The 27,496-nt window shown below is 39.7% G+C and overlaps 1 protein-coding gene across 1 annotated transcript in view; it reads left to right on the plus strand.

Moving 5' to 3' along the window:
- The window catches only part of LOC128657582 (elongin-A-like), a 427,971-nt gene that overhangs the window by 184,080 nt on the left and 216,395 nt on the right, over positions 1–27,496 (plus strand). Inside the window, exons 7-8 of the mRNA XM_053711962.1 lie at positions 4,001–4,098; positions 4,448–4,628. Coding sequence (XP_053567937.1) covers positions 4,001–4,098; positions 4,448–4,628 — 279 coding nt within the window. The remainder of the gene's footprint in view (positions 1–4,000; positions 4,099–4,447; positions 4,629–27,496) is intronic.

Consider the following 27,496-nt stretch of genomic DNA (forward strand, 5'->3'; position numbering starts at 1 on the left):
TATGTTACAGGCTCGTAAATCTGTATCTAGAGAGATATATTATAGAGTCTGGAAGACTTATATTTCTTGGTGTCTTACTCATCATTTTTCTTGGTATTCTTTTAGAATTCCGAGAATATTACAATTTCCTCAGGATGGTTTAGATAAGGGTTTGTCCGCAATTTCCTTGAAAGGACAAATCTCTGCTCTTTCTGTTCTTTTTCACAGAAAAATTGCTATTCTTCCTGATATTCATTGTTTTGTACAAGCTTTGGTTCGTATAAAACCTGTCATTAAGTCAATTTCTCCTCCATGGAGTTTGAATTTGGTTCTGGGAGCTCTTCAAGCTCCTCCGTTTGAACCTATGCATTCATTGGACATTAAATTGCTTTCTTGGAAAGTTTTGTTCCTTTTGGCCATCTCTTCTGCCAGAAGAGTTTCTGAATTATCTGCTCTTTCTTGTGAGTCTCCTTTTCTGATTTTTCATCAGGATAAGGCGGTGTTGCGAACTTCTTTTGAATTTTTACCTAAGGTTGTGAATTCCAACAACATTAGTAGAGAAATCGTGGTTCCTTCATTATGTCCTAATCCTAAGAATTCTAAGGAGAAATCGTTACATTCTTTGGATGTTGTTAGAGCTTTGAAATATTATGTTGAAGCTACTAAATCTTTCCGAAAGACTTCTAGTCTATTTGTCATCTTTTCTGGTTCTAGAAAAGGCCAGAAAGCTTCTGCCATTTCTTTGGCATCCTGGTTGAAATCTTTAATTCATCTTGCCTATGTTAAATCGGGTAAGACTCCGCCTCAGAGGATTACAGCTCATTCTACTAGGTCAGTTTCTACTTCCTGGGCGTTTAGGAATGAAGCTTCAGTTGATCAGATTTGCAAAGCAGCGACTTGGTCCTCTTTGCATACTTTTACTAAATTCTACCATTTTGATGTATTCTCTTCTTCTGAAGCAGTTTTTGGTAGAAAGGTACTTCAGGCAGTGGTTTCGGTTTGAATCTTCTGCTTATGTTTTTCTTTAAACTTTATTTTGGGTGTGGATTATTTTCAGCAGGAATTGGCTGTCTTTATTTTATCCCTCCCTCTCTAGTGACTCTTGTGTGGAAAGATCCACATCTTGGGTATTCATTATCCCATACGTCACTAGCTCATGGACTCTTGTTAATTACATGAAAGAAAACATAATTTATGTAAGAACTTACCTGATAAATTCATTTCTTTCATATTAACAAGAGTCCATGAGGCCCACCCTTTTTTGTGGTGGTTATGATTTTTTTGTATAAAGCACAATTATTCCAATTCCTTATTTTATATGCTTCGCACTTTTTTTCTTATCACCCCACTTCTTGGCTATTCGTTAAACTGATTTGTGGGTGTGGTGAGGGGTGTATTTATAGGCATTTTAAGGTTTGGGAAACTTTGCCCCTCCTGGTAGGAATGTATATCCCATACGTCACTAGCTCATGGACTCTTGTTAATATGAAAGAAATGAATTTATCAGGTAAGTTCTTACATAAATTATGTTTTTAGACCTTAAATGGTTGTCCTGGAAGGTTCTTTATATTCTAGCCATTTTTTCAGCTAGAAGAGTTTCTAAATTATCAGCTCTTATTTTGTAAACCTCCATTTCTGACTTTTCATCAAGAAGATAAGACAGTCATGTGGACAAAATAGGATTTTTGAAGGTGGTATCTTCAGAAAATATTTGTCAGGACAAAGTTGTTCCTCCTTTGTGTCCAAAGCCTTCTAATCCAAAGGAAAGATTAATTCACAACCTAGATGTTAGAGCTTTTAAGCAATATATTCACACTACTAAAGACTTTAGACAAACTTCCAGCTTATTGTTCTACTACTCTGGTCCTAGGTTCAGAAAGCTATGGGAAGATCCTGGCTCAAGCAGATTATTGGTAAGGCTTACTTGGTTGCAGTAAAACCACCACCGCAAAGAGTAACTTCTCGATCTATAAGATTAGCATCTACTTCCTGATCTTTCAAGGATGGTACAGATTTGTAAGGCGGGAACTTGGTCTTTCCTTCACACTTTTTCCAAATCTTATAATTTTGACATTTATACTTCTTATGATGCAGCTTTTGGTAGGAAAGTCCTTTGGACCACAGTGTCCAGGACCTGCCTACTTTGTCCCATCTGTCATTAACATGAGCTCTCAGCTTGGGTATTGTATCCCACATGTTATGAAGCTATTGACTCTCATCAGCTAAGAAGGAAAAACAGCATTTATACTTACCGATTAAATTTATTTCCTTCGGGCTGATGGGTCAGTAACCCCACCCTATTCTTGTATATGGGTGAGAGTTCACATTTGCACTTTTTTTTTTCTGTCTCCTCCTGCTCTGCTATATGTAAAATGGAGAGTGAGAGGAAGTGGGAGAGACTAAACCTCTGATTGTTCTTGACCTCCTCCTGATGGGCTGGGATATCCCATGTTATGGACTTTTCAGGAAATACATTTATCGGTAATTATAAATTCTGTTTTAATTTTATTAAAACTCCTCTTTCTCTTCTGATACTAGCTTTCTAAAGTTGATAGTCACTGAGCAAGAGTTTTATAAATTACATTTAGTTATTACTTAACTGTTTTAAAAACTGTTAATATGATGGATGGGATTGATGAATTGATACCATTTTCCCAATCTCTGGCTTCATGTCACTTAGCAGGTGTCTTAACCCCTTAAGGACCAGCGACGTACCCTGTATGTCACTGGCCTTTTTTTGGGACTTGATTGTTTTATAGTGCGGTCTTGCCACCAGCGTTGAGACTGCTCTATTCCACAAAGTCTGCTGAAGGGAGTGCATTAATAGTGTGTTCTTGCTAGACTTGTGCTATTATGTCCTGAAAAAAACCTTAACGACCAGTGACATACAGGGTACATTGTGGTCATTAAGGGGTTAAATTCCCATAGTGAGATCTGGAGTTGATTTCTTTGCTTTCAGCATATATTGTTTATTGCCAAATGCGGAAGTAGGCGGCTAATTTTGTTAGCTTTTTTCGTTAGGTTTTTTTTAGCTGAATATCTTCTTGTGCAAGTGAAACGCACGAAAGATCAGTTCAAAACCAGATCTTAGTGTCTTTCGCTTCACCACCCGTGCACACATGATTGTCACTGTTGGATAAGTAGTAAACATTTGAGGCATATTAGATAGTGAGAGATGTATATTATATTGCAGAGCATTTTTAACTGTTACAATTTGCCCACAGGACAATCTAAAATTGCTAATACTAAACTGTTTATTTCTTTATAGGTTTCAGCAGCACAAATCATGAAATATTTCCTATGCTTAGTGCATAGTAGTTTATTTTTATTTTGTTGTATTACACTAATAGAAACCTTGGAATGAGATGAACATATAAGTAAAGGGTAACCTAACATTCTGAATTATGCCAAAGATGTCCCAATCAAAACATTTTATTAACAGTGGACAAGGATCTCACAAGCAGTTGGGCCACTGCAGCAATCAACCGAAATTGTCAGAAGTTTCTGACATACTCTTTGTTATGCACTTGTGTTTTATGATTCCGATAGAGCATGCAATTTTAAACAACTTCTAATTTACTTCTGTTACCAATTTTTCATTGTTCTTAGTATCTTTTATTGAAAAGCAGAGACATTAACTCAGTAGAGTGCACATTTTTGGAGCACTACATGTCAGCTCTTTTTCAAGAATGTGAGCCATTTTGCAAGAGCACTACATGACAGCAATACTTCCTGCCAAGTAGTGCTCCAGATACCTACCTAGCAAAGAATACCATGAGAACGAAGCAAATTTGATAATAGAAGTATATCGGAAACCTATTTAAAATTATATGCTCTGTTTGAATTGCAAGACAATTTTTGGGTTTTATATCTCTTTAATTTAAGACAGATCCCCAAATCTTTAAAATGTTACAAAAAACTGTTTAATTTTTGTTTAACTCTAATACTGTTTTTGGTTGTGTTCTTTTAAACTTTGACCTTTGCAGTAAGGTTTTTGAAATGCATACAACTTGCTTTCTAGCCATACAAGAAGTTGGAGGCGTACCATTTGACATTCTTGAACCTGTCCTTCAGCGTTGCACACCTGAGCAGCTAAGCCGTATTGAGGAATGTAATCCGGTATGTCTTCAATTTACAAGTTTTGAAAAATGTACTTGCAGTGTCTAAAATTTAGTTTTTTGCAAATTGTATCTTTTCTGTTTTATATTGGGTACTGCAACAAATTTAGATTTTTGCAACTTTTTATATTTCAGGGTTCTTGCAAGATTGTTTTGCACAAGCATTTGAAGACTGTATAACTAAAACTACATTAATATTATTAAAAAGCATAGGTTTGTAATTCATTGACCCAATTTTTTTTTTTTTTTTTAAAAGCCCTGTCAATGTTTTTGTAACAAGCATAAAACACTGTAGAAAGAGTTTTTGGAGCACAAAAAAATATAAAAATCTTTTTTTTAATGCTTCCTAGGCTTTTATTGAAGATTCTGACCACTTATGGAAGAAACACTGTGAAAGAGATTTCAAAAACCAGCGGCTTTTGGAGTATGAGTCATGGCGAGAAATGTACATGAGACTCTTCAGTGAGAGAGAAGAAAAGTTGAAGATGATTACCCAAAATATCAGTTATGCCCATTCAGGAAAACCAAAAGGTAAACTGGAGATAGGTCATCTTAATTTGACAGCTGTTTAATTTCCTACAGCTTTGCTTAAAGGGACTGTCTAGACCAGTGATGTGCGGTGACTTCAGAGGCTGGTGAGGCAGTGGCTAGCAATCGGATACGCCTTCATTCTTTAGCTATCCTTTGTTGAAGAAATAGCAATGCACATGGGTGAGCCAATCGCATGAGGTATATATATGCAGCCACCAATCAGTATCTACTGAGCATATTTAGATATGATTTTCAACAAAGGATATCAGATTTTCTTCATTCTTTTGATATCCTTTGTTGAAAAGCATATCTAAATATGCTTAGTAGCTACTGAGCATATTTAGATATACTTTTCAACAAAGGATATAAAAAAATGAAGAAAATCAGATATCCTTTGTTGAAAATCATATCTAAATATGCTCAGTAGCTATGAGCATATTTAGATATGCTTTTCAACAAAGGATATCAAAAGAATGAAGAAACTCGGATCTAAATATGCTCATTAGCTACTAAGCATATTTAGATATTATTTTCAACAAAGGATATCTGATTTTCTTCATTCTTTTGACATCCTTTGTTGAAAAGCATATCTAAATATGCTTAGTAGCTACTGAGCGTATTTAGTTATGCTTTTCAACAAAGGATATCAAAAGAATGAAGAAAATCAGATATCCTTTGATGGAAAAAATATCTAAATATGCTCAGTAGCTAATGAGCATATTTAGATCTGATTTTCAACAAACATACCATAGCATAGCAACTTGCAAGTTTTGCTTAATAAATGTATTTTGTGTATGACCTGGTCAGTGTTGTAAGTTACATTTATTAAGCAAATAAGCACAAAATCACAAAATGGCTGCTCATTAAAATATATTTCTTATTTAAATATATTTAGTAAGTTACAATACTGACCTTGTCAAACACAAAATACATGTATTAAGCAAATAAGCACTAAATCACAAGATGGTTGCAAGATGGCTGCTCATTTTAACATATATTTATTAAGCTGACAGAGAAGTTGGGAAGTGGACTGTGGAACATAACATAGCATAGCCAGCAACTTGCAAGTTTTGCCTAATAAATGTATTTTGTGTATGACCTGGTCAGTGTTGTAAGTACTTACAACACTGACCGGGTCATACACAAAATACATTTACTAAGCAAATAAACAGAGAAGAGGATCAGACTGAGCCACAACTTCCTTCCACCACGGTCACACAAACACTTCAAATTTAAGCAGAGGTGGGGGGGCACCCACTACCCGGTCCCGTATTAACTCACAACCCCAAGCCTCACAATAAAAAAATATATATCATATAACAGCAGCAGTGCACGATCATCACACTATCACACGGCATGGCTTGTCATTCTGATGACTTACTTGTGTGACAGTGTGACGGACTGTGTGCTGACTTGGACGGCTCCTTCTTTCAGGTCACAGGTGAGTGACAGCAGGTCACGGTCAGGCAGGACCAGGGGGCAGCAGCTGCGATATGCGGTGCGATGTGCGAGTCCACTCTCTAGAATAGGCAGCCTCCTCCACTCCACTCTCGCTACTTGACTCAGGCTGACGTGACAGGCAGGAATGAGTGGCACTAGCTGTTGTTCCCGCCGCCGCGCTGCTCCTTCCTTGCGCATGTGCAGGCAGTCAGTAGTCGTGCACTGTAAGCAGAGCCAGGGAGTCAACACCGCTGTTGATTGGATGAGCCGGTCTCCCAGGGAACAGTCGAGGCCTCATTAGAGATGCCTCATATAATAATTTCCTCAGCCGCGCTGCTCCTGCAAATCACCACCGGGTGATGCTGCAGAGCAGCTAGATATAAAAATACAGTTAAAATATTGCGCAATAGAGAAACACCAGAACCCAGTGCCTCTCTATTGCGCAATATTATAGTTTGACATGTAAAAAAAATTTAACTTTTTTTTTTTTTTTTTAATAAAATTCTCTATTTGTTTTTCTTTTGCCCCAAATGGCAGGTGCGGCACTGCCTCACCTGCCTCCTATGAGTGCACGTCACTGGTCTAGACCCAACACTTTTAAAAAAAAAAAAAAAAAAAATTGTTTGCAGCCAAGCTCTGCCCACAGCTTTCTTCCTGTCTAGTTTTCTAGTTTCTTTTCTATGAAAGTTTAGCAGTGCATTTTTAGTATTTTTCAATTTGATATTTCAAATTTGCACATTCACAAATCCTGTGTGAGTAGGGAAACTTATTTTAAGAGTCTACAGTGATTGGAGAAACTTAACATTTACATGCCATAGGTGGGCTGAGCACTCTTATGGATCATTCAAAATTAAAGTATACTGTATTTTTTTCTACTCTTAATGTGTTCTCAATGATCTATTTTACCTGCTGGAGTGTATTAAAGAGTTTACAAATAGCTCCTTTTAATGAAAATTGAATAACAGTAATAGGCTATGAATAAAAGAAGCATTAATTGTAATCATCCTCCAAGTGGAGGTTGGAGAGGGGAGATATAGGTTTTAGTGTTTTTATTTTAATTTGTTCTCTAAGTGCAGAGGGAGATGAGATACTGTAGCTAAAATGATTAGGTAAGGATGAAAAGGCAGGAGGATAATGAATATACATTGCAAAGATAATATATCTATATATACATGTTCTAATATTCCCCATAAGCTTTGCTCCCAGTCTGATTTGGGGGTAACTGCCTGAGTTGCTGGGAGCCGTACAACTGCCTGTAAGTCCTGGTGAATATTTAGGGCTGTGAGTTTTGCACATGAGATGTGTACCCGATACAGTTTGAGAGTTGTTCATTTCCGTGTTTTGTGTGCATTTTTTTTTTTTTAAATAAGTTTTTTATTGAGGTAATGTACAATAACATAGCGACAATACATATGTCCAGATACAGATCAAATTTGGAAAAAAACATCTTTACCATTCTAACATAAGAAATAGACTGAGACTAAAGCAATAAGGTGCCAGTGAAATAGTCATAAATGCCATGTCAAACCTACAACTATACTTAGTATTTGCGAATGGGGGCTTGAACTGTACAAAGTAACAAAACGGCAATTCTAGCAATGAGAATATAGGTTCTGGCAGAGATTATAAAAGTATGTCTGGGGTGTGTATCATAAGATATATGATATATATGGTTGAAAGTAAAAAGAAAAGACTTGCGAATGGCAAAGGTAACTAACCGGAACATATGTTACAAAAACCTCTTTTTTTAAAACCTTTAACTTAATACAATTATGAATGGTCCCCGTCTTACTGTGCAAACCATAGTGTAATTTATCTATTCAGAGTGTATTGTGGTAAGATGGGGGTTAGTATCTTGGTTTTATTTTGGGGGGGGGGGATTCAGCGGGCAAGAGCCGCTCTGGTTAAAAAACAAGGGGGGAAGAGGGGACGTGTCCGGATGTTTGGGGGGCATAGTGTTATCACTATATGTTTTAGTAGGATCTCTATTGAGCTGATTATAAACTTAATGGGATGTGCTGAAGAACAGCTAAAGCATAAATTCCTCCTAAAAATAAAATCAAATCTAAAGCCACTCTTAGGTCTTCCAAACTTATAAACTGAATGAGGGGGGCTTAGCATATGAAGAGGTCATTATGTGGACCAGAGAGAGATTGGCTGGAAATTAGTTACTAAGATAATATATAGTAGGCAGTATCTCAGGATATATGAAGTGTTACAAAGCCGTGAGTATTTGTCAGTATAACATCTCACAGTACATATATATCATAACTAGCCGACTCCAACTCTATTACATCCATAGGGGAGTCTCATATAGAGCTGATGTAATGTGTAAGTAGAGGGCTGAAAGGGATATCCCCAGATATATAGAACCGCATTCTGTTAATCAAAATATTATTCATAAATCAGAGAAGAGTGATGTGAGTTGTTACCTGGGAGATGCCAGAGGCATGGATTTTGGCATGGTACATTGGATAAATACAATAATAACTAGATATCTAGATCATAATGAACGTGTACAAATATAACTAACACAATAATAAAATATACATAAACCAAACTTTTTTCCCCAATATATGTCCCTTAAGGGATAAGTAAAGTTTTGACTAGCCTCTAAGAACTTGCTAAACTATTGTCATAGGCAAGAGGAATTATAATATGAGCATCACAAAGTAGCGTGAAGAAGAGATATGGAACTCCATTAGTTAGGGGGCCACTAATTCTAGGAATGGAGTGTAGAGCGTAAATTCTGCTGTAGGTTATCCAGGTTATAAATATGGAGCTAGTAGGTGATATAGAGGGCCTGAGGAGCATGGAAATGGGTTGCTCATTAAAGGGCATCCTAATGGTTAGGTGTGTAAGACTTCCAAGAATAAAGGTTCCTTTAAATAACTAAATATTTGACATAGGTGGATGGAGGATAGCTAACTAATAGGGAATTCTGAGTAGGTGTTTCCTATAAATGGGAGTAACCCAAAAACTCATCAAAAGCATGGGCTATGGCTGTAGAAGTACATTATTCACCTAAATAACATCATAAAGACTAATAGATAAAACATATTTAACTGCTCATTCAATTACTTGGATTTCGAAACTGTTACTAAGATATATTGCTCTTAGTAGTATTCTTAATAGAATTATTTCAGAGTGCCCACAACACCCAAATTATACCTTAGGGCTAAAGTGAAGCTAGGTTAGATTCCAACCTCCCCAATCTATTCCGGATTAGGAATAGCTCCTCTCTAAGAGTATATTGGTGTTTTAGAAGACCATAATGGAAACTAGGCATAATACAAAGTTAATTTTTGTTTCTTTGGTAATATAAACTAGCCCTATAGATGACTGCGTTAGTAAAATATTAGTAAGATAAGTTGTGTATTCAAGGTGAGGGGTACACAAGGAGTATATACTAATCTGGAACTATAGCACTTTCTCAGCCACTAACAGGGCACAAGTATTATAGTTAAGGAATAAACCTCATTTACATCACTTATAACAATTAGGTAAGTAGATAGTTCAGCTTAAAGGTTATTCATTGTAGATAAGACCACTGCAGTACAGGCTCAAATATGGTATTACATGCTGCTCCAATGGATACTCATAATAGGCTAAACATTGTAAGCCAACTGATAGTTGAACTAAGAAATTAAAGTATGCATACAAAGATAGACATGTGACATTGCTTAACGTTTAACCTATTGTTACATTTGGGTATAGGTACAGCATTAGGTGGTTCTCTAGGTAGGTAGGGGTTGGATCAGAAAATGTGCATAAGTCAATATATTCAGGGGATAAGGAACATAAGGTATCTGCTTCTGATGTATGTTACCGGGAGTGTGATAGTTGTATCTCTGAGGTTATTCACAATCACTCGGTCCCTTTGTCCTGCCGTGATCTGCACTATTACCCAACACCTATTCTAAGTGTGTGAGAGAAGAGGGTCTCGATTATGGAGTCGTCCCCAGGGCTAGCTTTAAAATGGCTGTTCAATCGTCTGAAGGCGATGAGGGAGCAAAAGTGAGCCGGCTGGTGTTGAGGCGTTAAGAGCCTCAGGAGCGATCTTTTGCGGGGAGTGATAAGGCTCAGAAACTCCCATGAAATTGCTTTGGTATCTATTAATAGATTTCTTGTAGCGCTGAAAGTCTGTTCTGATGGAGCCGGTCCTGGGGCATTAGGAGGTTTGTAATCTAGTAATACGGGGTTACCATGCGCCCAGGTGAAGGTTACCACTTTCTGACTCATGGCTGTAGGGTGGCAACTGTGCTCCACCGGAGGCTGAGGCCTACATCTGAGTAGCTCCGCCTTCTCATGTCGGACTTTGCCGCTTGCTTGATTTATTTTGGAGCTTTGGGTCTTATCTGGTGGCAGCGGCTTGTCTAATATAGACTCCAGGGTGGATGCGATCAACTTTTGGAGCTCATCAAAGTGGCTGTGCAACAAGGTTGCTACTGTACCCTCCCAGCGTTCAATCGCTTCCATGCTGATACACAGGGTGGGTTTGGAATTACCGCTTGGTAGGACTCAGGTATGTGTTTCTGAAGCGATATGACGGCGCTGGCTGTTTACTCCCGAGGCCTTAGGGAGAAATATAGAGAGGTCCGGCCTTTTGTCAGGCCGCTGCAGCAGACTTGGTAAATTCAGCTCTCAGGGATACATTAGTCTCCTCAAAGTGTATTGTTCCGTTCAACCAGTGTGGTGCCTATGACCCCAAGTAGAGGCAAGTGACCATATTTTAGGAGCTTAAATGTGGAACCATAAAGAAAGTGTCCATCTTGGCTGCATTCTGGACACGCTCCCCCTTTTGTGTGCATTTTAAGGAAATTACATAAGACCTATTTCACGCTTGTTTGTATCTTACTTTCCTTCCATAAGGCAGGTAGAGTCCACAACCTCATTCCTTACTGTTGGGAAATAAAACACCTGGCCACCAGGAGGAGGCAAAGACACCCCAGCCAAAGGCTTAAATATCCCTCCCACTTCCCCTATCCCCCAGTCATTCTTTGCCTTTCGTCACTATAGGAGGTGGCAAAGAAGTGTCAGAAGATTTGTATAGTCAGTTATGTTCCCTTCAAGAAAGGACTGGAGTTTTAAGTAATCATGTCAACCTCTCAGTGCGAGTATTGATGCGTTAGTCTGGAGATGCAGGGAAAGTTTTTCTGTGATCCCATCCAGACTATCTCTTAACAGCTCATGAGCAACCAGTGTTGAAGAGTTTCATTGCTTGCTGTTACACACTCAAGTCCGTGTCAGAAGCGTTGGTGCAAGATTGTCACACTTGAGAGGCTGTGCCTGTTAAACAGCAGGGATCCTGGAGGGTGAGCCAGTTTTATATTTACACTTTTTCTATATATGGTCACAGTGTGGCTACTTTATACATCGATGGGATCAAGGGTTAATATCCCCTTCAGGGAGGGGTTATTTATAACTGCTTTAATGTGAGTTTTTTTTGGGCTCATAGACTGTGCTTTTGGTTTGGAACAAGCTTTTGGGCTTGAGTGTTGCGCAGCTCATTATAGCTTAGCGCCTTTTCTTTCATGTAAGTGGCAAGAGTCCATGAGCTAGTGACGTATGGGATATACATTCCTACCAGAAGGGGGCAAAGTTTCCCAAACCTCAAAATGTCTATAAATACACCTCCCACCTCACTCATACCTCAGTTTTACAAACTTTGCCTCCTTTAGGGGTGGTGAAGCAAGATGTGCTTGATTTCTTCTGTGAAAGGCCTAAGCGTTTTGAAGCCCGATTCCTCTCAAAGTACAGTATTTGTCTGAGGGATGTGAAGGGAGTATTTGCCTAATGATACCATGTTTTCGCCTATGGGAAATCTATTCTAAGGCTCTCTGTAAATCGTTTACAGATCGACATTATACTACTCTACCATTTCCTCTGCTTATATGTTTCAGCACTGGTTTGGCTGTCTGCTATATGTGGATGGGTGTCTTCTGGTAAGTATATATTATTTTTAAGACACTGTCAGCTATGTTTGGCACTTTATATTATAAAGTTTTTAATATATATTGCATATATTTGCCATGAGTCAGGTCTGTGTATATTTCCCTTTGCAGTCTAACAGTTTCAGCATGGAAATGGTTTATGGTAGAATTTAGGTATTATTTTTCTTACCTGGGGTTCCAGTTAGTTGTAACTTGGAGTCTGTTTTTCAAAATTTCCATGGGCACACTAGGCTCGAGATGATGCAAAATGCTACTTTTTACTGCGTCATTTTTGGCGCAAACTTTTTTGCCTCAAAGTCTCTCCCTCTTTTGCTCGCTTCTCTCATTTGTTTATAGCGGGCTATGAAGTTTGCTTTTACTTTTGTATAAGAATTTTATTATAAGCATTTTCTTTCCTAAGATATAGTGAGACCACAGATCATCTTAATTACTGTTGGGATATCACTCCTGTCCAGCAGGAGGTGGCAAAGAGCACCACGGCAAAGCTGTTAAATACCACCCCCTTACCCATAACCCCCAGTCATTCTCTTTGCCTATGCAAGGAGGTGGTAATGTTTTTAGAGTGTCTGTAGATTCTTCAATCAAGAGTTTATTATTTCTAAAGCAGAGCTGTTTGTTCTGTTTTTTACTGGGATCTAGGTGTGTTCCACATCAGTCTCTTCAGTAGAGCTGTGGTGGCTTTTGAAAACTGGTCGGATTTTTCATTTCACCGTGCCTTTCATGTTTGGTGCTGCCCTACCCTGAATGCCTGATTAACTTTAGTCAGTCCTTTACTTGTTCCATGGGTTTATGGAAGGAAGAAGCCTTTTCATATCTGTGAGCTGCCCTGCTGCCATTTTTTATTTTCTTTATTAAGAGAATTTGGCACTTTGATGGGTACAGGGACTGTTAAACAAGTGTCGGTTTATATTTGGGAATTGTACGACAGTCAGAGGCGCTGTGTTTTTTTTAAAAATGCCCCCCCCCCCCTCCTGTAATGGAAGCTGGTCTTTAAGCCACGCCCACGGAGGGGCAGGCTTAGTCTTTTTGGTGGTTTTCATTGCTTTCAAAGTCTAAGATTTCCCGGCTTCAGGGGGTCAGGTAGGCACTTCAGCAGGGTCTGTTGAGGTAAGGAAGCTGCCTGAAGGTGTTTTTTAGTTTAAAAAGCAATTGTATTTTTTTGCAGTAAAAAAGTTGCAGTTTAAAGTGACTAACTTTTTTATTTTTTTGAAGACTATTTTGATTTGTTTTTGGTAAAGATGTGGAAGAAGCTTTGCAAGATGTTACATGCAACTTGTGTTTTTTTATTCTAATGTGGAACCTCCAATGCCTTTTTTTGCCTCATGTATTGAGAGAACCTTGCAGTGTAGGGAAAAGACTTTTCCTGAGCCATCATTAGCTGGGGTGGATGCGGTCTCCTGTTCAGATTATGCCGCAGTTTTCTCCTCATGTGTCCATCATTCAGTGTCATCTCATGCAGTGCCCAGTGTTTCTACTCCAGTTTGAGTTTCCTTGCAGGACCCAGATATCCTCTGCGGTAACTAATGCCCTGGCGCCTTTTCCTGCGTTTCAGGGAAAAGTGTAAAAGGAGATATAAGGATCAAGTATGGCTATGCTGAATGTTTCTTCCCATAGGTCTGAAGGGGAGGATTCTTCCATAGCGTCTGAGGGGGGAATTTCAGATTCAGAGAGTATGGTTCTGATTCTGAAGCTGTGATTTTTAGATTTAAGCTTGAACACCTCCATGCGCTTCTTAAAGAAGTTTTGGCTACTTTGGAGGATTCTGATACTACGTTAGTAGTTATTCAAAAGAAATCTAATAAACTTAACAAGTATTTTTCCTGTTCCTGACCATACTTATGAGATTTCTTTCATGTAATTAGCAAGAGTCCATGAGCTAGTGACGTATGGGATATACATTCCTACCAGGAGGGGCAAAGTTTCCCAAACCTTAAAATGCCTATAAATACACCCCTCACCACACCCACAAATCAGTTTTACAAACTTTGCCTCCTATGGAGGTGGTGAAGTAAGTTTGTGCTAGATTCTACGTTGATATGCGCTCCGCAGCAGGTTGGAGCCCGGTTTTCCTCTCAGCGTGCAGTGAATGTCAGAGGGATGTGAGGAGAGTATTGCCTATTTGAATGCAATGATCTCCTTCTACGGGGTCTATTTCATAGGTTCTCTGTTATCGGTCGTAGAGATTCATCTATTACCTCCCTTTTCAGATCGACGATATACTCTTATATATATATATACCATTACCTCTGCTGATTTTCGTTTCAGTACTGGTTTGGCTTTCTACAACATGTAGATGAGTGTCCTGGGGTAAGTAAGTCTTATTTTCTGTGACACTCTAAGCTATGGTTGGGCACTTTTTTATAAATTTCTAAATATATGTATTCAAACATTTATTTGCCTTGACTCAGAATGTTCAACATTCCTTATTTTCAGACAGTCAGTTTCATATTTGGGATAATGCATTTGAATCAATAATTTTTTCTTACCTTAAAAAATTTGGCTTTTTCCCTGTGGGCTGTTAGGCTCGCGGGGGCTGAAAATGCTTCATTTTATTGCGTCATTCTTGGCGCGGACTTTTTGGGCGCAAAATTTTTTGTCTGTTTCCGGCGTCATACGTGTCGCCGGAAGTTGCGTCATTTTTTGACGTTCTTTTGCGTCAAAAGTGTCGGCGTTCCGGATGTGGCGTCATTTTTGGCGCCGAAAGCATTTAGGCGCCAAATAATGTGGGCGTCTTATTTGGCGCTAAAAAAATATGGGCGTCACTTTTGTCTCCACATTATTTAAGTCTCATTATTTATTGCTTCTGGTTGCTAGAAGCTTGTTCACTGGCATTTTTTTCCCATTCCTGAAACTGTCATTTAAGGAATTTGATCAATTTTGCTTTATATGTTGTTTTTTCTATTACATATTGCAAGATGTTCCACGTTGCAACTGAGTCAGAAGATACTTCAGGAAAATCGCTGCCCGGTGCTGGAGCTACCAAAGCTAAGTGTATCACTTTTGGTATCTGTTCCTTCAGCTGTTGTTTGTATTAAATGTTATGACAAACTTGTTAATGCAGATAAAATTTCCTTTAGTACTGTTACATTACCTGTTGCTGTTCCGTCAACATCTAATACTCAGAGTGTTCCTGATAACATAAGAGATTTTGTTTCTAAATCCATTAAGAAGGCTATGTCTGTTATTTCTCCTTCTAGTATACATAAAAGTCTTTTAAAACTTCTCTTTTTTCAGATGAATTTTTAAATGAACATCATCATTCTGATACTGATAATGGTTCTTCTGGTTCAGAGGTTTCTGTCTCAGAGGTTGATGCTGATAAATCTTTGTATTTGTTCAAGATGGAATTTATTCGTTCTTTATTTAAAGAAGTATTAATTGCATTAGCTATAGAGGATTCTGGTCCTCTTGATACTAAAACTAAACGTTTAAATAAGGTTTTTAAATCTCCTGTAGTTATTCCAGAAGTGTTTCCTGTCCCTGATGCTATTTCTGAAGTAATTTCCAGGGAATGGAATAATTTGGGTAATTCATTTACTCCTTCTAAAACGTTTTAAGCAATTATATCCTGTGCCATCTGACAGATTAGAGTTTGGGACAAAATCCCTAAGGTTAATGGGGCTGTCTCTACTCCTGCTATATTTTTAGCGGATGTTGCTGCAGCTTCAACTTTTTGGTTAGAAGCTTTAGCGCAACAAGTAACAGATCATAATTCTCATAGCATTATTATTCTTCTATAACATGCTAATTATTTTATTTGTGATGCCATCTTTGATATCATTAGAGTTGATGTCAGGTATATGTCTCTAACTATTTTAGCTAGAATAGCTTTATGGCTTAAAACTTGGAATGCTGATATGTCTTCTAAGTCAACTTTGCTATCCCTTTCTTTCCAGGGTAATAAATTATTCGGTTCTCAGTTGGATTCTTTTATCTCAACTGTTACTGGAAGGAAGGGAACTTTTTTACCACAGGATAAAAAATCTAAGGTAAATTTAGGTCTAATAATCGTTTTCATTCCTTTCATCACAACAAGGAACAAAAGCCTGATCCTTCATCCTCAGGAGCGGTATCAGTTTGGAAACCATCTTCACTTTGGAATATATCCAAGCCTTATAGATACCCAAAGCCAGCTCCTAAGTCCCCATGAAGGTGCGGCCCTCATTCCAGCTCAGCTGGTATGGGGCAGTTTACGTTTTTTTCAAAGAAATTTGGATCAATTCCGTTCACAATCTCTGGTTTCAGAACATTGTTTCAGAAGGGTACAGAATTGGCTTCAAGTTAAGGCCTCCTGCAAAGAGTTTTTTTTCTTTCCCGTGTCCCAGTAAACCCAGCAAAGGCTCAAGCATTTCTGAAATGTGTTTCAGATCTAGAGTTGGCTGGAGTAATTATGCCAGTTCCAGTTCTGGAACAGGGGCTGGGGTTTTATTCTATCTCTTCATTGTACCAAAGAAGGTCAATTCCTTCAGACCAGTTCTGGATCTAAAAATATTGAATCGTTATGTAAGGATACCAACATTCAAAATGGTAACTGTAAGGACTATCCTGCCTTTTGTTCAGCAAGGGCATTATATGTCTACAATAGATTTACAGGATGCATATCTGCATATTCCGATTCATCCAGCTCACTATCAGTTTCTGAGATTCTCTTTCCTGGACAAGCATTACCAGTTTGTGGCTCTGCCGTTTGGCCTAGCAACAGCTCCAAGAATTTTTACAAAGGTTCTTGGTGCCCTTCTGTCTGTAATCAGAGAACAGAGTATTGTGGTTTTTCCTTATTTGGACGATATCTTGGTACTTGCTCAGTCTTCACATTTAGCAGAATCTCATACGAATCGACTTGTGTTGTTTCTTCAAGATCATGGTTGGAGGATCAATTTACCAAAAAGTTCATTGATTCCTCAGACAAGGGTAACCTTTTTAGGTTTCCAGATAGATTCAGTGTCTATGACTCTGTCTTTGTCAGACGAGAGAAGTCTAACATTGATATCAGCTTGTCAAAACCTTCAGTCACAATCATTCCCTTTGGTAGCCTTATGCATGGAAATTTTAGGTCTTATGACTGCTGCATCGGACGCGATCTCCTTTGCTCATTTTCACATGCGACCTCTTCAGCTCTGTATGCTGAACCAATGGTGCAGGGATTACACAAAGATATCTCAATTAATATCTTTAAAACCGATTGTACGACACTCTCTGACGTGGTGGACAGATCACCATCGTTTAGTTCAGGGGGCTTCTTTTGTTCTTCCGACCTGGACTGTAATTTCAACAGATGCAAGTCTTACAGGTTGGGGAGCTGTGTGGGGGTCTCTGACGGCACAAGGGGTTTGGGAATCTCAGGAGGTGAGATCACCGATCAATATTTTGGAACTCCGTGCAATTTTCAGAGCTCTTCAGTCTTGGCCTCTTCTGAAGAGAGAGTCGTTCATTTGTTTTCAGACAGACAATGTCACAACTGTGGCATACATCAATCATCAAGGAGGGACTCACAGTCCTCTGGCTATGAAAGAAGTATCTCGAATTCTGGTTTGGGCGGAATCCAGCTCCTGTCTAATCTCTGCGGTTCATTTCCCAGGTATAGACAATTGGGAAGCGGATTATCTCAAGTCGTCAAACGTTGTATCCGGGTGAATGGTCTCTTCACCCAGAGGTATTTCTTCAGATTGTTCAAATGTGGGAGCTTCCAGAAATAGATCTGATGGCTTCTCATCTAAGCAAGAAACTTCCCAGGTATCTGTTCAGATCCCGGGATCCTCAGGCGGAGGCAGTGAATGCATTATTACTTCCTTGGAAGTATCATCCTGCCTATATCTCTCCGCCTCTAGTTCTTCTTCCAAGAGTAATCTCCAAGATTCTGAAGGAATGCTTGTTTGTTCTGCTGGTAGCTCCAGCATGGACGGATCTTTTTCGGATGGCCTCTTGCCAACCGTGGGCTCTTCCATTAAGACCAGACCTTCTGTCGCAAGGTCCTTTTTTTCCATCAGGATCTCAAATCTTTAAATTTAAGGGTATGGAGATTGAACGCTTGATTCTTGGTCAAAGAGGTTTCTCTGACTCTGTGATTAATACTATGTTACAGGCTCATAAATCTGTATCTAGAGAGATATATTATAGAGTCTGGAAGACTTATATTTCTTGGTGTCTTCTCATCATTTTTCCTGGCATTCTTTTAGAATTCCGAGAATTTTTTCAGTTTTCTTCAGGATGGTTTAGATAAAGGTTTGTCCGCAAGTTCCTTGACAGGACAAATCTCTGCCCTTTCTGTTCTTTTTCACAGAAATATTGCTAATCTTCCTGATATTCATTGTTTTGTACAAGACTTGGTTCGTATAAAACCTGTCATTCAGTCAATTTCTCCTCCTTGCAGTTTGAATTTGGTTCTGGGGGCTCTTCTAGCTCCTCCTTTTGAACCCATGCATTCATTGGACATTAAACTTTTTTCTTGGAAAGTTTTGTTTCTTTTGGCCATCTCTTCTGCCAGAAGAGTCTCTGAATTATCTGCTCTTTCTTGTGAGTCTCCTTTTCTGATTTTTCATCAGGATAAGGCGGTGTTGCGAACTTCTTTTGAATTTTTACCTAAGGTTGTGTATTCTAACAACATTAGTAGAGAAATTGTGGTTCCTTCATTATGTCCTAATCCTAAGAATTCTAAGGAGAAATCATTGCATTCTTTGGATGTTGTTAGAGCTTTGAAATATTATGTTGAAGCTACTAAGTCTTTCCGAAAGACTTCTAGTCTATTTGTCATCTTTTCTGGTTCTAGAAAAGGCCAGAAAGCTTCTGCCATTTCTTTGGCATCTTGGTTGAAATCTTTAATTCATCATGCCTATGTCGAGTCGGGTAAAACTCCGCCTCAAAGGATTACAGCTCATTCTACTAGGTCAGTTTTTACTTCCTGGGCGTTTAGGAATGAAGCTTCAGTTGTTCAGATTTGCAAAGCAGCAACTTTGTTCCTCTTTGCATACTTTTACTCAATTCTACCATTTTGATGTGTTCTCTTCTTCTGAAGCAGTTTTTGGTAGAAAAGTACTTCAGGCAGCGGTTTCAGTTTGAATCTTCTGCTTATGTTTTCATTAAACTTTATTTTGGGTGTGGATTATTTTCAGCAGGAATTGGCTGTCTTTATTTTATCCCTCCCTCTCTAGTGACTCTTGCGTGGAAAGATCCACATCTTGGGTAGTCATTATCCCATACGTCACTAGCTCATGGACTCTTGCTAATTACATGAAAGAAAACATAATTTATGTAAGAACTTACCTGATACATTCATTTCTTTCATATTAGCAAGAGTCCATGAGGCCCACCCTTTTTTGTGGTGGTTATGATTTTTTTGTATAAAGCACAATTATTCCAATTCCTTATTTTTTATGCTTTCGCACTTTTTTCTTATCACCCCACTTCTTGGCTATTCGTTAAACTGATTTGTGGGTGTGGTGAGGGGTGTATTTATAGGCATTTTAAGGTTTGGGAAACTTTGCCCCTCCTGGTAGGAATGTATATCCCATACGTCACTAGCTCATGGACTCTTGCTAATATGAAAGAAATGAATTTATCAGGTAAGTTCTTACATAAATTATGTTTTTTTTAAGAAAATGGTTCCGATTTGCTGATTCTGTTAGGGAGTCTTGGCAGACAGTTCCCAAGGTGGAGGGAGCGATTTCCACCTTGGCCAAGAGGACTACTATTCCCATTGAGGATAGCTGTTCTTTTAAAGATCCTATGGATAAAAAGTTTGAAGCGCTGCTTAAAAGGATTTATGTTCACCAGGGTGTGGAATGGCAGCCTGCGGTGTGTATTGTTACTGTTACCAGTGCGGCAGTATTTTGGTTTGATGCTTTGTCTGATTCTATTCAGACATATGCGCCTATGGAGGAGATCCAAGATAGGATTAAGGCTCTTAGGTTAGCTAAAATTTCTGGTTTTGCTTTTTTGGCTTGCAGGGCCTTATGGTTGAAGTCCTGGTCTGCGGATGTTTCGTCAAAATCTAAGCTTTTGTCTATTCCTTACAAGGGTAAAACTTTGTTTGGACCAGGATTGGCTGAAATGATTTCTGATATTATGGGAGGTAAGGGTCATTCTCTCCCTCAAGATAAGAGAAATAAGACTAATGGTTGACAGAGTAATTTTCGTTCCTTTTGAAACTTTTCAGGTAAACCTTCCTCTGCTAAGCAGGAACAGTCCAAGTCCACCTGGAAGTCCAATCAGGGCTGGGGTAAGGGGAAGCAGTCTAAGAAGCATGTCTCTGATTCAAAGTCAGCATGAGGAGTCTGCCCCCGGTGCAGGAGCGGATCCTGTGGGGGGCAGACTTTCCCTGTTCGCTCAGGCTTGGGTTTGGGATGTTTTGGATCCCTGGGCAGTGGACGTAGTTTCCCACGGGTGCAAATTAGAGTTCAAAAGTTTTCCTCCCAGGGGCAGGTTCCATCTTTCAAGGTTATCTGTAAACCAGATAAAAAAAGAGGCATTTTTAAAATATGTTCAGGATCTGTCCGAAATAGGAGTAATCGTTCCTGTTCCAATTCAGGAATAAGGTCTGGGTTTCTATTCCAATCTGTTCGTGGTTCCCAAAAGAGGGAACTTTCCGCTCAATTCTAGATTTCAAGAGTGTAAACAAATTCCTCAGAGTTCCATCTTTCAAGATGGACACTATTCGCTCCATCCTTCCTTTGGTTCCGGAAGGTCAGTTCATGACTACGGTGGATTTAAAGGATGCATATCTACATATTCCCATCCACAAGGATTATCACAAGTTTCTGAGGTTTGCGTTCCTAGACGAACGTTTTCAGTTTGTGGCCCTTCCTTTTGGTCTGGCAACGGCTCAAAGGTTCTGGGAGCGTTGTTAGTAGTTCTCAGATTGCGGGCTGTTGCAGTAGCTCCGTATCTGGACGATATTTCAACAAGCAAACTCACACACGGAGTTGTTGTTGTCTTTTCTGCGCTCCCATGGTTGGAAGGTGAATTTAGGAAAAAGTTTCTTGGTTCCATCTACAAGGGTGGTTTTCTTGGGAACCATTATCGATTCACTAGAGATGAAGATTTTTCTGACAGAAGCCAGAAGAACAAAGATCTTCAATTCTTGTCTTGCCCTTCAGTCCTCTCCTCGGCCGTCAGTGGCTCAGTGTATGGAAGTAATCGGTCTGATGGTGTCAGCGATGGACATCATTCCGTTTGCTCGGTTCCATCTCAGGTCTGTGCAGTTATGCATGCTCAGACAATGGAACGGGGATTATGCGGATCAGAGATTCTCTTCTGTGGTGGTTTTCTCATGAACATCTCACTCAAAGAACCTGCTTTCACAGGCCTTCCTTGGTGATTGTGACCATGGATGTCAGCCTGCTGGGATGGGGAGCTGTCTGGGGCTCGTTGAAGGCTCACGGTCTATGGACTCGGGAGGAGTAGTTTCTTCCCATAAAAAATCTTAGAGTAGAGGGCAATCTTCAATGCTCTTCTGGACTGGCCTCAGTTAGCTTCAACCCAGTTTATCAGGTTTCAGTCGGACAATATAACGTCAGTGGCTTACATCAATCATCAGGGAGGAACTCTGAGTTTCTTAGCCATGACAGAGGTAGCCAGGATTATTCAGTGGGTAGAGTCCCACAATTGCTGTCTGTCTGCAATCCACATTCCAGGAGTGGACAACTGGGAGGCGGATTTTCTGAGCAGGCAGACATTTCATCCAGGGGAGTGGGAACTTCATCCGGAGGCATTTGCCAACTTGGTTCGCAAGTGGGGGCAGCCGGAGCTGGATCTCATGGCATCTCGCCAGAATGCCAAGCTTCCGAGGTACGGGTCGAGGTCAAGAGATCCTTGGGCTCTGCTAATAGACGTGCTGGCAGTTCCTTGGAATTTCAGCCTAGCGTATGGGTTTCCTCCGTTTGCTCTCCTTCCATGAGTCATTGCTCGAATTGGACAGGAGAGGGCGTCAGTTAATCTCATTGCTCCAGCATGGCCTGGCAGAATCTGGTATGCAGATCTGGTGGACATGTTTTCTCTTCCACCTTGAAGTCTTCCGTTAAGGAAGGACCTTCTACTTCAGGGGCCCTTCCTTCATCCAAATCTTGTTTCTCTGAAGCTGACTGCTTGGAGATTGAATGATTGATTTTATCTAAGCGTGGGTTTTTAGAGCCTGTTACTAGAAGGATTTACTATAAGATATGGCGTAAATTGGTGTGAGTCCAAGGGCTACTCTTGGAGTAGAGTTAGGATTTTGTCTTTTCTCCAGTAGGGTCTGGAGAAGGGTTTAGCTGCTAGTACCCTGAAGGGTGAAATTTCTGCTTTATCTATTTTGTTGCACAAGCGTGTGGCAGATGTGCAGTCTTTTTGTCAGGCTCTGGTTAGAATCCGGTCTACGTTTAAGTTTGCTACTCCTTCATGGAGTCTTAACTTGGTTCTTAGAGTTCTTCAACAGGCTCCATTTGAGCCTATGCATACTTTGGATATTAAAATGTTAACCTGGAAGGTTTTGTTTTTGGTGGCTTTCTCTTCGGCTAGAAGAGTTTCAGAGCTTTCAGTACTGCAGTGTGAATCTCCTTACCTTATTTTTCATTCTGATAAGGTGGTATTATGTACTGCCTTAGGTTTCCTTCCAAAAGTGGTTTCGGATAGGAATATTAATCAAGAAATTATTGTTCCTCCTTTGTGTCCTAATCCTCCTTCTCAGAAAGAGTGTTTGTTGCCAAACTGGACAGCAGCCTCCTAATAAAATCACGGCTCATTCCACAAGGGCTATTTCCTCACCTTGGGCCTTCAAAAATGAAGCTTCTGTGGAACAGATTTGCAAGGCTGCCACTTGGTCATCTTTACACACTTTTTCTAAATTTTAAGTTTGATACTTTTGCTTCAGCTTCTGCTTTTTTTTTTTTCTCTTTTGGGAGAGAGGTTCTTCAAGCAGTGGTGCCTTCTGTTTAAGGTTACCTGTCTTGTCCCTCCCTAATCATCCGTGTCCTATGGCTTTGGTATTGGTTCCCAACAGTAATTAAGATGATCTGTGGGCTCACTATATCTTAGGAAAGAAAACATAATTTATGCTTACCTGATAAATTTATCAGCCCGACCTTTATTTTCAGACAGTTTATTTTTTATGTAAACTTCAGGCACCTCTGCACCTTTTTGTCCCTCCCTTTCCCCTTGCTGCTGGTCGAATGACTGGGGGTTATGGGTAAGGGAGTGGTATTTAACAGCTTTGCTATGGTACTCTTTGTTGCCTCCTGCTGGACAGGAGGGTTAACCCAACAGTAATTAAGATGATCTGTGGACTCACTATATCCGGAAAGAAATAAATTTATCAGGTAAGCATTAATTTATATTTTTCACTTTCCAGGAAGCTGCTATTTTGAGGAAATTTGATATTTTGTTTAAATATTTTTTTTTTTCTTTTTTGTTACATTTTCCAAGATGTCTCAAACTGATACTGCCTCTGATGTCACTGTAGGAACTAAGTTGCCTGAACACAATTTTTCCAAATCTGTCTGTATTGATTATCTGTTAAAGTAAGATTGTCTGTTTTCTCTTGTAAGGTGTATCCAGTCCACGGATCATCCATTACTTGTGGGATATTCTCCTTCCCAACAGGAAGTTGCAAGAGGATCACCCACAGCAGAGCTGCTATATAGCTCCTCCCCTAACTGCCACCTCCAGTCATTCTCTTGCAACTCTCGACAAGCATGGAAGCAGTAAGAGAGATGTGGTGAAATGTAGTTGTTTTTTCTTCAATTCAAAAGTTTGTTATTTTTAAATGGTACCGGAGTTGTACTATTTTGGTCCCAGGCAGAAAATAGGAGAACCTGCCTGTGGTCTCTTAGCATATTCTCCTTCCCAACAGGAAGTTGCAAGAGGATCACCCACAGCAGAGCTGCTATATAGCTCCTCCCCTAACTGCCATATCCAGTCATTCTCTTGCAAGCTCTCAACATAGCTGGAGGTAGTAAGAGGAAAGTGGTAAAATATAGTTAGTTTTTTCTTCAATCAAAAGGTAGTAAGAGGAAAGTGGTAAAATATAGTTAGTTTTTTCTTCAATCAAAAGTTTGTTTTTAAATGGTACCGGAGTGTACTATTTTATATCAGGCAGCATTTAGAAGAAGAATCTGCCTGCGTTTTTCTATGATCTTAGCAGAAGTAACTAAGATCCACTGCTATTCTCACATATGTCTGAGGAGTGAGTTAACTTCAGAGGGAGAATGGCGTGCAGGTTATCCTGCAATAAGGTATGTGCAGTTAAGTTTTTCTAGGGATGGAATTTGCTAGAAAATGCTGCTGATACCGGATTAATGTAAGTTAAAGCCTAAATACAGTGATTTAATAGCGACTAGTATCAGGCTTGCTATCAGAGGTATATACTCTGATTAATGTGCAATATAAAACGTTTGCTGGCATGTTTAATCGTTTTTATATATGCTTTGGTGATAAAACTTATTGGGGCCTAGTTTTTTCCACATGGCTGGCTTTATTTTTGCCTAGAAACAGTTTCCTGAGGCTTCCACTGTTATAGTATAAAAGTTACAGTTGGTGCAGTTAAAATTACAAACTGTGACATTCAGCTTCCCTCAGCAGTCCCCTGCATGCTATAGGACATCTCTGAAGGGCTCAAAAGGCTTCAAAATTAGGAGCTGTGGCAGTTGTTATGACTGTTTAAAAAACATATTTCTCTTGTTAAGTGTATTCAGTCCACGGGTCATCCATTACTTATGGGATATATTCCCTTCCCAACAGGAAGTTGCAAGAGGATCACCCAAGCAGAGCTGCTATATAGCTCCTCCCCTCACATGTCATATCCAGTCATTCTCTTGCAACTCTCAACATAGAAGGAGGTCGTGAGAGGAGTGTGGTGTTTTATACTTAATTATTTCTTCAATCAAAAGTTTGTTATTTTTAAATGGCACCGGAGTGTGCTGTTTTTTTCTCAAGCAGTATTTAGAAGAAGAAATCTGCCTGCGTTTTCTATGATCTTAGCAGAAGTAACTAAGATCCACTGGCTGTTCTCGCACATTCTGAGGAGTGAGGTAACTTCAGAAAGGGAATAGCGTGCGGGGTCTCCTGCAAATGAGGTATGTGCAGTAAAATATTTTTCTAAGGAATGGAATTGACTAAGAAAATACTGCTGATACCGAAGTAATGTAAGCCTTAAATGCAGCGGTAGCGACTGGTATCAGGCTGACTAAATGTATGTGCAGTAATGTAATTTTCTAAGGAATGGAATTTGACTTAGAAAATGCTGCTAATACTGAAAGTAATGTAATGAGCCTTAACTGCAGTAGAAGCGACTGGTAGCAGGCTTATAAATAACAATACATACTCTTTAAAAAGGGATCTTGAAAACGTTTATTGGCATGTTTATTCGTTTTTGTGAGGTACATTGGTGATAAAACTTATAGGGGCATGAATTTTTCCATATGACTGACTTATATTTCTGCATAGAAACAGTTAACTGAGGTTTCCCACTGCTGTAATAATGAGTGGGAGGGGCCTATTTTATCGCTTTTTTGCGCACTAAAAATTCAGTCACAGTCTTCCTGCTTCTTCCTGCATGACCCAGGACGTCTCTAGAGAGCTGAGGTTTTCAAAAGTCATTTTGAGGGAGGTAATCAGTCACAGCAGACCTGTGACAGTGTGTTTGACTGTGTTAAAAACGTTTATTTGCATATTGATTATCCGGTTTTTGGGTATTAAGGGGTTAATCATCCATTTGCTAGTGGGTGCAATGTTCTGCTAAACTAATATATTTACTGTGAAAATTTGGTTGCTATAACAGATTTGGTTCATTGTTATTTCAACTGTGACAGTTTTTTGTGCTTCTTAAAGGCGCAGTAGCGTTTTTTATATTGCTTGTAAATTTATTTTAAAGCATTTTCCAAGCTTGCTAGTCTCATTGCTAGTCTGTTTAAACATGTCTGACACAGATGAATCTGTTTGTTCACTATGTTTGAAGGCCAATGTGGAGCACCATAGAAATATGTGTACTAAATGTATTGATGTCACTTTAAATAATAAAAGTCAGTCTTTATCTGTAAAGGAATTATCACCAGACAACGAGGGGGAAGTTATGCCGACTAACTCTCCTCACGTGTCAGTACCTTTGCCTCCCGCTCAGGAGGCGCGTGAGATTGTGGCGCCAAGTACATCAGTGACGCCCATACAAATCACGTTAGAAGACATGGCTACTATTATGAATAATACCCTGACAGAAGTGTTATCTAAATTGCCAGAATTAAGAGGCAAGCGCGATGGCTCTGGGATAAGGACAGAGCGCGCTGGTGATATGAGAGCCATGTCTGATACTGTGCACAGTTTGCAGAACATGAGGACGGAGAGCTTCATTCTGTGGGTGACGGATTTGATCCGGGGAAGCCGGATTCAGAGATCTCTAATTTTAAATTTAAGCTTGAGAACCTCCGTGTATTGCTTGGAGAGGTTTTAGTGGCTCTGAATGACTGTAACACAGTTGCAATTCCAGAGAAAATGTGTAGGCTGGATAGATACTATGCGGTGCCGGTGTGTACTGACGTTTTTCCTATACCTAAAAGGCTTACAGAAATTATTAGCAAGGAGTGGGATAGACCCGGTGTGCCCTTTTCCCCACCTCCTATATTTAGGAAAATGTTTCCAATAGACGCCACTACATGGGACTTATGGCAGACAGTCCCTAAGGTGGAGGGAGCAGTTTCTACTTTAGCTAAGCGTACCACTATCCCGGTGGAGGATAGTTGTGCTTTTTCGGATCCAATGGATAAAAAATTAGGTTACCTTAAGAAAATGTTTGTTCAACAAGGTTTTATCTTACAGCTCCTTGCATGCATTGCGCCTGTCACTGCTGCTGCGGCATTCTGGTTTGAGTCTCTAGAAGAGGCCATTCGCACAGCTCCATTGGATGAAATTGTGGACAAGCTTAAAGCACTTAAGCTAGCTAATGCATTTGTTTCTGATGCCATTGTACATTTAACTAAACTAACGGCTAAGAACTCCGTATTCGCCATCCAGGCGCGCAGAGCGCTATGGCTTAAATCCTGGTCAGCTGACGTGACTTCTAAATCTAAATTGCTTAACATTCCTTTCAAAGGGCAGACCTTATTCGGGCCCGGTTTGAAAGAGATTATCGCTGACATTACTGGAGGTAAGGGTCATACTCTTCCTCAGGACAGGGCCAAATCAAAGGCCAAACAGTCTAATTTTCGTGCCTTTCGAAACTTCAAGGCAGGAGCAGCATCAACTTCCTCCGCTCCAAAACAGGAAGGAACTGTTGCTCGTTACAGACAGGCCTGGAAAACTAACCAGTCCTGGAACAAGGGCAAGCAGGCCAGAAAACCTGCTACTGCCCCTAAGACAGCATGAAGAGAGGGCCCCCTATCCGGAAACGGATCTAGTTGGGGGCAGACTTTCTCTCTTCGCCCAGGCGTGGGCAAGCGATGTCCAGGATCCCTGGGCGTTGGAGATTATATCTCAGGGATATCTTCTGGACTTCAAAGCTTCTCCTCCACAAGG

The sequence above is a fragment of the Bombina bombina genome, chromosome 4, assembly GCF_027579735.1.
Source record: "Bombina bombina isolate aBomBom1 chromosome 4, aBomBom1.pri, whole genome shotgun sequence".
NCBI classification, from domain to species: Eukaryota; Metazoa; Chordata; class Amphibia; order Anura; family Bombinatoridae; genus Bombina; species Bombina bombina.